This window comes from Protopterus annectens, chromosome 5.part1 (assembly GCF_019279795.1).
Source record: "Protopterus annectens isolate FY-2018-M chromosome 5.part1, PAN1.0, whole genome shotgun sequence".
In the NCBI taxonomy this organism is placed as follows: Eukaryota; Metazoa; Chordata; order Ceratodontiformes; family Protopteridae; genus Protopterus; species Protopterus annectens.
This window is the reverse complement of record NC_056736.1, coordinates 312,133,592-312,148,384: the sequence shown is the minus strand read 5'-3', so window position 1 is coordinate 312,148,384 and position 14,793 is coordinate 312,133,592. Positions and strand designations below refer to the sequence as shown.

The following is a 14,793-nucleotide window of genomic DNA, read 5'->3' as shown; positions in this document are numbered from 1 at the left end:
TCTATTGTCAGAACCAGTGAATAGATGTTTTATCAGTTCTTAAATTATTGCACATGGATAAACCCTTCTACTATGAAGTGTTAACATTTTACATGTCCCTAATCCCAAAACAGTGTAAGAAACTCTGCTAAAAATCGGTGTGATCTCTGACTTCATGGTTCAAAAGGACACATTATGTGACTGATGCAACTGATACGCAACAACCTCTTTATCTTATTTCCCTGTAAGAAACTGTGTGGGCCATATGCAACAATCTCCACATTACTAACTTAAGATACAGTAAGAAAGAACAGAACATATAATGTTTAAAACATGAACATTTATTTCCATGTTTTAAGTGAATTAAATACACTTTTACTGAAAAAATATGCACTAATACTGTGAACATTTATTTTCATGTTTTAAGTAAATTAAATACACTTTTACTGAAAAAAATGTGCAGTAATACTGTTTCTTGAAATGATGAATGGACCACTTTAAAACATTAAAGTTTTACATTTGGCACTATTTAACTGCAAAAGACCACATGTTTAACAGTGTAAAGGCACCTGTTGATTAACATTTTTGTGTTCTGCACCTACAGGAGGAAGTTAAGGTATTGCACTATGCTTCCATTGTTGTTTTCATGTTACTGGTTTTCTGTCACCTTCATTTGGCAAATGACAAATTTATTCTGCAGTCTTACAGAGTTTCAATGTCATCCGAGTCACTCCAGTCCGTTACACTGACAAGACTGCTTTTCAATGTACTTGTGGTGTCACCTTCATGAAATCCATCTGAAAGAAAGAAAGAAAAAGTACAAACAAAGCTGAGATGCCTCTATATTCACTATATATTTAACTGGCTTTCAAATACCTAAGAAAGACTTATTTTACAGTAAATTCTGGTAGAAATATACTGATATATACAATCAGAGTAACAAATCTCAGGCATTCAAGAATGCATAACTTTTGAAAACAGAATGTTACCCTTGGTAATCTATAATTATTATTACAGAATGAAATATACCAGTGAAACAGAAGTGTCTTTATCTATTTCAAGTTATTATCTTCATTTCACTCAAATTCTACGACACCCCTATCCATTTCCTGAACCAGGACAGCTACCTCTATTCACCTAACCACTGATTCTAACTCACTTTCTCTGCCATCGGGACAGCTAAACTCATATCACTAAATGACTCTTGGTCGATGGGTGGGGGTGGCGGTGTGCTGCTAAGGTGCAATATTTAGTTGTATGAGTAACTACAATAAAGATGGAGTCACCATCAGCAGTTGCCAATGACATAGATAAAACTTTTTTAAACCATGACAGCTAATGGGAAAAGTGGTAAGGCAACTCAGGATGCCCAAACTTTCAAATTTATGTGGGTTAGATATGACACCAGGCTACAGAGCATCAGCAATATATGCACACAAAGTTTCTTAGTATAGACATATCTTCCCTTTCCTGAGGACTAACAGAATGAAAGCATAGTTCCTGCCATATTTCATGCATGTATGAAGAGCAATCAGTAGCCAGATGGACAAGGGGTATAACAGTTTGTCTGAGTAAGTTACTGCACTACATAAAATGGATGTGTAATGAAGTATCAGAGATAGCTCCTCAAAGCGAAGACTGACCTTCTGAAATTATTCAAAAATTTTTTCTGGAGAAAGCACAAGAAGCAAATACAGGTGTGTGAGGTATTCTTCAAATGAAAGATATAAGTACAGTTGTGTAAAATCTTACCATGACAATAGATGTCCTTTCCTTCACTGTTGCAGTATTTGTAACATCTGGGATTCTCTGCCTTGGGTAGCCCAATGTCCGGGCAATATACAAAAGCCTACAGTTGTTTTAAAGTACACTGTATATCAAATGTATGCTCCTCGCATAGTGTAGGGCATAAAGGTCCTGACATACCATCCTCAGAACTGATAGCCCCAGTAGGAAAGTACAGTTGTGCACACTTACCATAGAAGTAGATATGCGAGTGTATTCGCTGTTGCAGTCATCACATTTGGGTTATCCCTGCCTGGGTAGCCCTCAGTCGGCCCGAATACCAGAGGCTTAATATTTCTGCATTGGTTGCTGTCGCTTCAGGACTGACGTCAGGTCGTCAGTAGTATAAAGTAAGGCAGCCAACGCCATTACATCAGTTTTTCTTGCCCTAACTGTCAGGAGCCCCCAAGTGGGAGCCAAGATATAGTGGAAGAACCCCACCAGTAGAAGTAAATACCAAAAAAGTTCCTTGTAAAGAGAGAGAGAAAAAGGGGGATGGAGGGAGGGAAGCCAGGACTGCAACAGTGAATACACTCGAACATCTACATTTATGGTACGTGTACACAGTTCTTCATGTTTCACTGCTGCAGTCATCACATTTAGGTTGATTTCCAAAGCTGAAGAAAAGGGTGGAGGCAGTCAAGAAATACTGGGATCTGGCTAGGATGCCCTGCAAGACTGCAGAGGCAAAGCCTGCCCTGGATTTGGAGAAGATAGGCAGGTGGTAATGCTTGATGAAGGTATGAACAGATGTCTATGTTGCAGCTTCCAGGATGTCCCTGGTGGGGACTCCTCTGAGGAAAGCTGCAGAAGTGGAGGTTGCTCTGGTAGAGTGAGTCCTGACCCTCTTAGGGGGAGGTTTCCCGTGTTGCTTGTAGCAGAAATGGATGCAGTGTGCTATCCATTTGGAAATTGTTGGTTTAGATATGGCTTTGCCCTCTGCCTCTGCAGCAAAGCTGACTAACAACTGATCAGTCTTTCTAAATGATTTAGTACTGTCTAGATAGAACCTGAGCTGTCTGTGCACATCTACAAAGTGCAGTATCCTTTCCCCCTTGTTTTGTGGGTTAGGGAAAAAGGTGGGCAAATGAATGGATTCGCTGAGAGCCACACCGGACACCACTTTTGGCATGAAGGATGAGTTAGTCCTTAGGGAGACCTTGTCAGCATGGAAAATGATGAAGGGCTCTACAGCCTTAGTGCTTGTAGCTTGGATACTCTTCTTGCTGAAGTGATGGCCAGAAGCAAGGCTGTCTTCCATTGGAGAAACTTTAACTCTGCTGAAGCTGCTGGTTCAAAGGGGGGGGGTGAGCTTTCCCAACACAAAGTTTAGGTCCCAAGCTGGGGTAGGTGCTCTTCTGGGTGGCCTCAAGTTGCTAGCCCCTCTTAGGAACTGCTTGATGACAGGGTGTGAGAAAAGAAGTTGCTCAGTGCTGAAATGAGCAGAGATAGCAGAGGCATGAATTTTAATAGAGGAAAAGAATAGACCCCTGTGTAGTAGGTCAGCTAGGCAATCCAGGATGAGAGGTAGGGAGGGATGTGCCGTACCAGCTCCCTTAGCAAGTTAGCATGGATCCAGGTGCAGAACCTTTTCCATTTGTCAGCACAAGCTTTTCTAGTGCTAGGGCATCTGGCCTCACGTATAACATCTAGAACCTGTTTACTGAGATTGGCAGCTTGTACAGTGGTCAGGGAATAAGCCAGGCTGCCAAATTGAGGGTCTGCAATTGGGGATGCATGAATTCTCCTTCCCTCTGGGTCAGGAGTGTTGGTATCTGAGGGAGATGCCATGGTGGCAGAGGTGACAGACTGCGCAGCAGTGAGTACCAGTGCTGGAGTGGCCAGTCTTGGTCAATCAGGATTGTCCTCGGTTTTTCCTACCTTACTTTGAGCAGTACATTGGTAATGAGAGGTAGTGGGGGAAATGCATAAACCGAGAGGTTGACCCACTAGAAGGATACAGCATCCACTTTCCAGGCCCTGCAGTGAGGCTCCCTGGTGCAGAACTTGCTGAGCTGATGGTTGGAATGGGAAGCAAAGAGGTTGACCTTCGGTGTGCCCCATTTCTGAGTTATAAGGGTGAAGGTTCTTTGGTCTAGCTACCACTCGTGTGGGTCCAAAAGATTTCTGCTTAAGTCGTCCGCCAGAGTTTAGAGAGCCTGGCAGGAACTGTGCTAACAGGTGTAGTTGCATGGCTGAGGCTGTGTGCCAAAGGGTCATGGCGAGCCTGCATAGAAGGTAGGAGTGAGTCTCTCCCTGCTTGTTGATATGCCACATCACAGTGGTGTTGTCTATTTTGATCAGTAGAGCCCCTGGGAAAAAAAGGGTCTGAAAGCTGTCAATGCATGCTTTAAGCTAACATCTCTTTTTGGTTGATGTGCAGATGTATTTGATGTGGACTCCACTGACCCTGTATGTACCTGCCGTCCAGGTGTGCACCCCAGGCATATTCTGATGCATCTGTGGTGATGGGCTGGGCGGCATGGGGTTGTGAGAAGGGTAGTCCCTTGTTGTGGTAGCATGCTGCTGCCCACCAAAGAAAATCTTTCCTTAGACAAGGTATCATTGATATTAGAGTTTCCAGGTCTTGAGACTGTTGACACCAAAGGTTTTTTAGGTATCACGGAAGTTTCCTCATATGCAGTCTAGCATATGGAATAAGTAGAATGCAAGAAGCCATGAACCCCAGTGCTTGCAGGATTTTCCTTGTGGATAACTGGGGTCTGGTGGCTAGTTGAGAAAAATAGGCTGTCAAGTAAGTTTACTATTCTGATATAAGGAATGCCATCTGGGATGCTGTGTCCAGGCTCGCTCTCAGGAATATAATTTTTTTGAGTTGGTACTAGTTTGGATTTCTTTTTAGTTGATAGTATACCCTAGGGAGGTCAGTAGGTCCTTTACAAAGGCCAGGTGCTTCAGCAGCTTTTCCTGACTGTCCTCCAGAATTAGACAGTCGTCTAAGTCTGGGTAAATTTGAATATTTCTTTGCCTGCAAAAAGCAATGGCAGGAGACAGACATTTTGTGAAAACTCTGCGAACAGTAGATAAGCCAAAGGGAAGCGCAGAGACTCGAAAGTGCAGTAATCCTGCCTTGAAACGTAGATATTTCCTGCATGATTCCCCGACTGGTATGTGCAGGTAGGCCTCTTTTAGGTCAAGGGTGGCTAGCCAAGCATCCTGGGACAGAATAGGTAATAGTTGCTTGACGGTGAGCATTTTGAATTTATGGTATCACCAGGAAGGTGTTTAGAATGGACAGATCGAGGATGAGGCACCGGGTGCCCTCTTTTCTGGGTACCAGGAAGAGCCAGGAGTAGAAACCTTGGCCTATCTGTTCTTCAGGAACGTGGTCAATTACCCTCATAGAGAGCAGGGAAAGGACTTGCTTTTTGGCCTCTGCCCACTGCTTTGGAGGAAGATCTGGGAACCTTTTTGGGGTTGGTAGAGTGTGGAAAGAAAATTTGTATCCCCGGGACACTATGTTGAGGGCACAGCGGTCATTGGTAATGGTGGCCCGGGTGCTTGCGTGGAAGGAGAGTTTTCCTCCCAGGGGCAAGTGCAGGTGGGCGGAGGGAAGGGGTGGAAGTGTAGAGTCATTATGAGTTCTTACCATAAGGGGGTGGCTTTGCACTCCCTGGTTTAGAAGTGGAGGTACTACATTGCTTTGATCTCTGCATTCCCTGTGGCTGTTGTCGGGGGGGGGGGGGGTCTGCTTCCCTGGGGTCTGGGCTGAACTGACCTGGAGGGGGCAGGAAAGGACCAGTGCTTGGAGGGGCAATGTCTACTGAACCTGGGTGGCTGGACCTGCAGGAAATCTTTAACTGTCTGCATAGATTTAGCTTTTTCTTCCATCTTTTTTTAAGACCTCCTCTGCCTTGGTGCCAAATAAGCTGTCTTTGTGCAAAGGTGCATCCAAAAGTTTAGATTTGACATGGTCTGGCAAGGGCTGTTCCTTAAGCCAAGCATGCCTTCTAAGGACAGAACCGGTGACTGCTGCTCTGCAAGATGCTTCTAGGGCATCAAAACCACAGTGTAAGGTGTGCTTAGTTACTTGACTTGCAGAATGCATTAACTCTTGTAACTCTATTTTCTGCACAAGCAGGAAAAGATGATATTTTTTGTTTGAGGAGTTCCATGGTATGTTGCTGAAATTTTAGCATATGGAACTGACAATTTAGTGCTCTAATAGCAAGAGTAGCAAGAGATGTATAATTTTTTACCCCATCTATCTAATGCCCGGGAATCCCTATCTTAGGGGGTGGGATTCTTAGCAAAAGTTGCTTTAATTCCTTTAGGCCCTTGGGAGATAACCTCAGGGTCAGCAGTAGGAGTTTTGAAAATAGATTTGTGAGATCTGGGACTATGTAATACCTGTCAGGTTTCCTGGGAGTAGGAGGGAGGGTATCAGTAGTCAAACTAGATTCCATGAAAACATCATCTACAACATCCAGGACAGGAAGAATGGCCAAGGGTCTGTGCCGTGGAAGATCTAAGAATTCCCTGAGTCTCTTTTTAGACTGAGGGTAGTCCTGACATTCCCACTGGAAATGCTCCCTTAAAGTATAAAGGGTTTCCCCAAAGGAAAAATCCTCGGGTGGAGAGGCTGAAGGAATGGATTCCTCTGCATCAGAATCTTCATAAGGAGAGAGGGGGTTGCATGTCTTCATATTGAGAAGCATCAGAGTCATCGGACTCCTGTTCAGATAAAACTAATGGGGACAAATCTCTTTTTCTTTTGGAAGGGCTAGCTTGGCTTCCCTTGATCAGCATTATAAGGTCTTCCACCATTTTAAGTATTTGAGACAGAGGCAAGGAAGCAGGTGCCTGAGATGGCATCGTCGGTTTCTTGGGTGTGGTTCATACCCTGGGCTTTACAAACTCGGTTGTTTTCGAAAGAACAGTAGACGCGAAAGAAATCGCAGGTTTGTGTCAATAATCGGTAGTGCAAAGTAGTTCCTCTGAAGCCAGTGCCTGCTCAGTGGCTTCAGACCCATCCACGGTAGAGACAACCGCAGGATCCTTAGTTAATGAAGAGTTTTGTGGCATACTGGACTCCAAAATGGTCTTGGTAGCAGCCTGCGAATCCACAGAAGAGGGCATCTCACTAAGGACCGGGGAACTGACGACTAACTTAACAGAAGTGTCGTCGGTAGGTTTGGACCTGTGCGGTCTGTCTCTGTCTTTATCCTTACATTTTTTCAGAAGATCTGCTGTCAGATGGCTAACCGAAGCCATATCGGAAATCGAGGACTGAGAGCGAAAATATCTAGCTACAATAAGGGCCTGACGACGTATAGTTCTGGCATTGAACAAAGCACAAAAGCGACAGCAGGGATGTCGTGGTCTGGGCCTAAGCAAATAACGCAGTAAGAATGAAAGTGGTATTTGCTTTCCACAGGTGAGACAATTGTTAACTTTTTCGACATCGGTTAGAGCAAGAAAAAAGGATCCCCAACGGGGTACTTAGCTTTAGAAGACTTCAACTTCAATTCGGAAAACAGAAACTCAGCGGCCGACCGGCACTCGTGTGAATTGCTTCTGCTTCAGGCTCCCCGGCAAGAAAGACAGATGTAATGGCATTGGCTGCCTTACTTTATACTACTGATGACCAGACATCAGTCCTGAAGTGACAGCAACCGATGCAGAAATACTAAACCTCTGGTATTCGGGCCGACTGAGGGCTATGCAGGCAGGGATAACCCAAATGTGATGACTGCAACAGTGAAACACGAAGAACATCGTCAGTTCAAGGAAAACCAAAAGGTAACCAGTACATTCAGAAATGGATCAGGGGAGGAGGGAGGGAGTGAATACTGCAACAGTGAATGAAAGGAAATCTACGGTTATGGCAAGCTTTTACACAACTGTACTATGTCTCTCCATTCACCCGCAGTATTTGTAACATCTGGGAGAGTGCCAAAGCTCAAGAAGAAACATAGGAGGAGGAAGGACCAGCAGAGCCATCTAGTAAGCCATGACGGATGGCTCTAGCAAAACCAGCTCTAGCTCTAGAGATTCCATTCAACTTGTAGTGCTTGATAAAAAAATGCACATTAGTCCAGATAGCTGCCTCAAGAATAAAGTTAGTATCCAAACTCTTGAAAAATGCACCAGAAGAAGCCACAGCTCTAGTAGAAAGAGCCTTTACAGAAGAAGGAAGGTTCTTACCTTGAAAAGAACAACAAAAAGATATAGCCTTTGAGATCCAATAAGAAATAGCTTGCTTAGATGCAGCCAATCCCAGTGACCTAGGATGAAAAGAAACACACAACTGATAAGATTTTCTGATAGACTTAGTCTTATCCAAATAAAATGCACATCCAAAGTATGCAGCACCCTCTTACTGGCAGATTACAGACAGAGGAAAAAAGTAGGCTAATTAATAGACTTATTAAGTGATAACTCACTAATCACCTTGAGCATAAAAAAGGATTAGTAAGCAAAGACATAAGGGCTTGAAGCTCAGACACCCATATGGAAGAAGGACAAATAAAAGAACAGCATTCTAAGAGCAGCAATGTTGCCAGGAAGCTGAAGCAGCAGGCTCAAAAGCAGCCTGAGTCAACTTCTTCAAAACAAAATTAAAATTCCAGGGAGGAGGAACAGGCTTCCTGTGAGGCCTTTAAGGAATTGATTAGCTTCAAATCTAGAAGCTAAAGGACTAGATAAATGCAGGTAAGCAGAGATAGCTGGTAAGTGAGCCTTAACGGAAAAATAGGCCAAACCAGCATTGAGCAATTCACACAGATAAGAAAGAACCAAAGGAACATCCACAGTAAGTGGATTCTGGTTACAAGAAAGACATCAAACAGAAAACCTCTTCCATTTGGATAAGTAGGATTTCCTAGTATTGGGATTCCTCGCCTCCTGCAGGACCCTGACTACGTCCTCAGAAAAAAGGTGTCTGTGGAATCAAACTCCTATCACCCACCATGTCAGTTGAAGAGTGGACAGGTGGGGATGGATGAGAGATCCCCTGTCTTGTGTGAGAGAGTCTAGCCTGTGAGGTAACTTGTGATGACTGCTCTTGGCTAAATGTAGAAGAAGAGGGAATCAATGCTGTCTTGGCCAAAAGGGAGTCACCAACAAGATTTTGGGAGTGTCCTGTTGAACTTTGAACAGGACTTTTGGAATGAGGGGAACTGGAAGGAATGCATAAAGAAACATTCCCTTCAAAGAAAAATACAGGTCCAACTTCCACACCAGAGTACCTGGGACTCTGGCACAAAGTAGAGGAAGTTGACTGCTCAGAGGGGAGGCAAAATGATCTATTTGAGGAGTACCCCACTGGTGAACAATTTCCAGAAACACATCCCTGTGAAGCATCCATTCATGGGACTGAATTAAGGACCTGCTCAGAGTGTCTGCCGCAATGTTTGACTTTAACAATTGGCTTAGTTTCTGGTGTCATTCCAAGGGGATCCCATACCTGACAGCCTGGGAAGACATAATCGACAGACCATGATGCTTTGCCACAGATGACCTGCATCTGTCTCCCTTGGGCTACAGACGTCTGGCAAAGGCTGTTGCCTCCTCCATAGTGCCTTTTTTAGGCAATGCCTTGAGGTCAAAACTACCAACATGAAAATTTGGGTTCCTATTAGATGACTGAAGACGCATTCTTTCGAATGCGTCTTGGTCAAATTTGAAAAGATGAAAAGGCAAAATGACGAAGCGGCATATAAGCAAATTCTTTCCCTGGGAAATAAATCGCTTGGCCGCGTCCATTACTTTGCCATTATCGTCACTGTAGTGCGATCTTGGAGTTGGTATATTTAAGTAGGGTGTGTGGGGCACAGCCCCCCCATGTTGGGGGGTGTGGGGGTGAAGCCCCCCACTTTATGTTATGTTTTAAGTGTTTTTTTTTCCCTTGGAAAAAAAAATCATTGTTCTAAGCGTTTGAGTTTGTAAGCTTTTGCTTACATGGGGTCGATAATTCATCATTCGCTTTTCTAAGCATTTGATGATCTAATATAGACCCGAAAATTTCATCAAAATGCAAATTAAAGGTCATGCTGCTAAACACTAGGAGTCTAAACATGACAGTGCACTCACTGCAATCATTTTTAAACCTGGAAGATGCTGCCATTTGTGCAGTCACAGAAACCTGGTTCAAAGCTGTGGAAAGCACCACAGCCATACCAGGTTACTCATCCTACCATACATTCAGACCCCAAACCATGGGCAGCAAAGCAAAAGGAGGTGGAGTTTCAATACATATTAAAGACATATATACCTCCAGGCTAGTCAAACAGTATGACGCACAGGAGACATGCCAGGTGAAGTTAACCGTTGAGAAGACCCCTATTCAAATCACAGCTAGCTACAGGCCCCCCCAAATTTGACTCAAGATGCCCACTCCACCTATCTGGACCTCTTTGAATCTATCAAGATTCAACCCTTTACCCTGATCCTGGGTGAATTTAACTATCTAACCATAGATTGGAATAACTACACATGCCAAAACACAAATGCCCAGAGATTCCTTGATTTCATCAGTGCAAATGCCTTGGACCAGCTGATCGCCACCCCCACTACAGGTGATAATACCTTGGACTTGGTATTAACCAACACCAGTTGTGACACCCCTGCACTGGCCCAGTAATCAAGAAGTCTCAATCCTCACCACTAACACCAGTGTGGGACGTGCACATTGGGAGGATGACAAGTACACACACAGTAAAGTACAACTTCCCTTAAGAGCACACAGAGATCACAATCAGTCTGGGGCTGGTTTCTCCCTCTCTCTCTCCACATCCACAATAAGACTCCCTACTGGCACAGATATAGGGTTAAAATCTCAGCCGCGTGGTCAAGCCAAAACCTCCAGCACTCTCTCTGGCCAACCAGTGCTTCATGTCCCTGCCCAAGTAGCTGACACACACACACTTTGAGATTTGATTTATATACAAACACACACACACTCCTGGGAAAGGCTGGCACAGGTTCACTAGCTATGCTCCCTTCTGCCCAGACTATAAGGTAGTAATCAATGCCACCTACCACCCTTACTTATCAGCTACTTTAAGGCCCTTCAAAAAGGGTGACCAATTCTACTGTGTAATGTTACTGTTATCCAAATGGTAAACGTGACCAAACATTTAAGGCTATTTAGGAGTGGCCTATACAGTGTCACCAAATACATGTAAGTACTCTAGGAGCTTAAATATTTCTAAACAAACCAGCCACAATAAAAAGGTTTAAAAATATTTAATAATAAATAATAAAAGAACAAGACAATAACTCAATAACTCAAAACAGTGACAACAGAGTTCAGAATCACAGGAAATATTTGAAAACAACAGGCAGGACAGTCTCACATAAATACTATTTTCCCATCTATCTCTGAGAGAGATACTATGATCTAAGTCTTACTTACAGAACAAGGCAAATACAGATGAGAAGTGCTGAAGATGGATGTGTTCAGATCTAAGACAAGATACAAAATGCCCAGATTCACTCTCTGAGATAGTTCTTAAATTACTATTAAACATTTCTGATAGGCTATCTCAGATTACATCATTCTTGTCATCTCCGCCTTTAGTTCCTAAGCTAATAGGAACTTAAAATTTAACACCCCTGTGTCAAAAAGACTTATCTCGCAGAAGTTTTGCCTAGAACTGGAAGTCATAAAACTGTTAAACATTTTTACCTTGAAAGCCTGTAATTATTTCTGTTTCCAGACAATAGAAAGAATTTCTATCTGCAGACAGTCTGTCTCCTAACTGAGATAACCACCATCATAAACAATTCAACTTATTTTCTTAGAGTTTTGCTCTTCTCCAGTAGGGTGCACTGTGGTTACATTTTTGAAACTCAGCACATAACATACAGTTTACTTATCTGACCACAAAGTGGTCACTTTTGAAGTCACCATCCCCCCCCCCAGCAAGGTTCAAACAAAAACTTATCCAAAGCTGATTACAACTTCCTAAGGGAAGGCATAAACAGCTTCACATCCCCCTCCACCTCTGTAGGAGCTGGCACAAATGTCCAAATCTACACCAAAGCACTATATGGGCATTTATATAGCTGCAAGGAATCAGGAATACCCGACAGGACAAAATCATCTTCCTCAAGGAAGAGTAAACCTGTCTGGTGGACATCTGCAATGAATAAACTCTGTAATAAATGGGGAAAAAATGTTGTCCAAGACCAAGAAGAAGCATGTGCCTAATTGGAAGCAATGTCTCCTTAGCCTGAACAAGCAAATAAGAGCACTAGTGAAAGCCTTCAAAGCTAACTTTGAATCCAAACTGACCACATCTACTAAAGACAATCATAAGACCTTCTTCACATATGTCCGCAATCTCAAAGGAAGCACTCAGATCTGCTCAGAAGTGGTGGTAAAGGACACCACAAACACTGAAGATATAGCCAACCTGTTGGCAGACAGGTTCAGTGAATACTTCACCCCTCTGCCCCCATCAGTAAATCAGGACATCCCCGGCACCTGCCCCCCTCCCCTTATCTATAGGGAGCAACTCATCACTTGCCCTATCAAAGGCAAAAAAAACTCAGCCTCCATGGCACCCAATAACATCCCAGGCTGCATTCTACAAGAACTCAGGCAGGAACTTGGAGTACCATTAGGCTCCCTATTCTACCAAAGCCTGAGTTCCAACTTCGTCCCAGCTGAGTGGAGGACAGCTACTGTTATCCCTCTGCACAAAAATGGAACGTCCACCGATTCAGGAAATTATAGACCCATCAGCCTAACTAGCCTAATCTGCAAGGCCATGTAATTAATTATCATGGACCTCACTAACAAGGACATTGGAAACCTACAAACACTCAATCCCACACAGTTTGGTTTTGTCAAGAGGAGGTCATGTCTGTTAAAATTTGGATGACTTCTTTGAGACAATCACCAAAGCCATGGACAAGGGGAAGATGGGGCACACTGCCTACCTTGACCTGGCCAAAGCCTCTGATACTATTCCCCACTCAGGTATAACAGATAAACTCTTTCAACTAAGTATCAATCTGTATGTTATCAGATGGGTAGCAAACTGGATCACAAAGCCACCTCAAACAGTAGATCCATAATGAACGGTGTACCCAAGGGATCAGTCCTGGGGCCTCTGTTTGGGAAATACTTTTTCTGAGGTGCAGGCCAAAACCAGTGGGCTATGGCTGACCAAGTTTGCAGATGACTGTAAGCTGAGCTCTGTCATCAATTCCCCTAGAGATGTGGACATCCTCCAAGAGGGTCTTACCCAAACAAATGAGTGGTGCTAAAAGCATGGCTTCAAACTGAATGGCAAAAAATGCATCATCATCCCCTTTGTTGAGAGTGATGTCCCCATAAATTATTACATTAATAACAAGGTCTTAAGCATGCAATCAGTCTTAAGGGACTTGGGCACCCAGGTTGATAGCAAACTGACTTTTGACCACAAAAATTGCCTCTGTTGTACAGCAAGCCTTCTATATGGTCCACACCTCATTAGGAAGGGTATCTCATCCAGGGACAAGGCGGTCATAACATCCCTGTATCTTTCCCTAATAGGACCCATTTTTGAGTACAACACCCCTTTCAGCATGTACCTCACAAAGCACATGCAGGAGCTGGACCACAGAGGTTCCTCACCAAGAGAATCCAGGGCCTCAGACATCTACCCTACACATATAGGCTAATAGGTCTGTCCCCCTACTCAGTCTCATACAGACTCCTCAGAGGTGACCTCTGTCTGGCATACAAAGCAATCTCAGACCCCACCTTGATGGGACTGCTGCAAATCCGCATGTTGCGTTCCACTCGAGTAACCCGCAGGCGCAACCTCAACCTGGTCTGTGACTTCTATAGGACTTGTTGGCAGGACAGATTTCTGTCCCAGAGACTCCCCCTACTGTGGAACAGACTCTCTCTTCACGTAGGCAGAGTACCTCATGAACACTTTTTAAGTGCAAATTGGATAAATGGATGGGAAACAGAAAATACACCTCTGGGATTCCATCTGTGTCCCTGCTGGACAGAGGCATCTGGTGCTGACTTCTCGAACCATGGACTAAATTCTTGGCTAGGCTTGTAAGGGCCGCAGGGGCCAATAACCCAGTAACGTCCTATGATCCTATGAGGGCATACAAACTGCCTGAAGAGTCATTTGATACTGTACAGCAAGATCCCACACCAGGAGTGCCAACCAGCAAAGAAGTTAAAAATCTTGTTCCCCCCATTTGTTTATATACCACATCACTGTGGTAATGTCTGTAAATACCTTAAAAGGTCCTGGGGAGAAATGAGGATGAAAATCCTGAAGAACCAGCAGAACAGCTCTCATTTCTTTGATACTGATGTGCTCCTGTTTAAGTGGTGACCACAACCCCTGTACCTTTAGGAAGCTAAAAACGTCTCCCCATCACACATCTGAAGCATCTGTGAACAGTTCCTGAGAGGGAAGAGAAGGGTGAAAAGGGAGTCCTGGATTTCAAGACAACTGGTAGATCCAACAATGAAGTTCCTTCATGAGACAGAGAAGAAGAAGAACTAGCCTAGAGGATGTGTATGTTGAAGCCAAACTGACTTCAGGAGCCACTGAAACTTTCTCATGTGGAGTTTGGCCAGAGGGAGCATAGGGATGGTAGATACCATGAAACCCAGAGTTCTCAGAAACTCCCTGGCTGTAATGAAGGCTAGAGGAAGAAGAGTTTGAAAGAAGGAAATAAGAGTTAAGGCCTTGCGAGGAGGCAGGGAAGCCAGCATAGGCACTGTCTGAATCCTGCAACCTAGAAAAACATGATCCTGAGAAAGAGTCAGAGAAGACTTTCTGAAGTTTATTGTGAACCCCAGGATCTGAAGAAGGGAAATGGCAAAATGAAGACTTTGCAACAGGATCTCTGGAGAGGAGGCCTGAATCAGCAGGTTGCCCAACTAAGGAAATACTTGGATCCTCTGAAGCCTGCAAAAAGCAATCACAGGAGCGAGGCATTTGGTGAAGACTCTCAGGGCAGTAGAAAGGCCAAAGGACAAAGCACAGAATGGAAAATACCAGAAAGCAACAGACAACCACACAAACTTCCTGAAAA

General features: G+C 43.9%; 1 protein-coding gene across 3 annotated transcripts in view; it reads right to left on the bottom strand.

Moving 5' to 3' along the window:
* Positions 1–307: 307 nt before the first annotated feature.
* Positions 308–14,793, bottom strand: part of DZIP1 (DAZ interacting zinc finger protein 1) — a 1,252,063-nt gene continuing 1,237,577 nt past the window's right edge. For all 3 annotated transcript variants that reach the window (XM_044072991.1, XM_044072990.1, XM_044072992.1), the window contains exon 19: positions 308–776. In XM_044072991.1, coding sequence (XP_043928926.1) covers positions 682–776 — 95 coding nt within the window. In that variant the 3' untranslated portion in view covers positions 308–681. The remainder of the gene's footprint in view (positions 777–14,793) is intronic.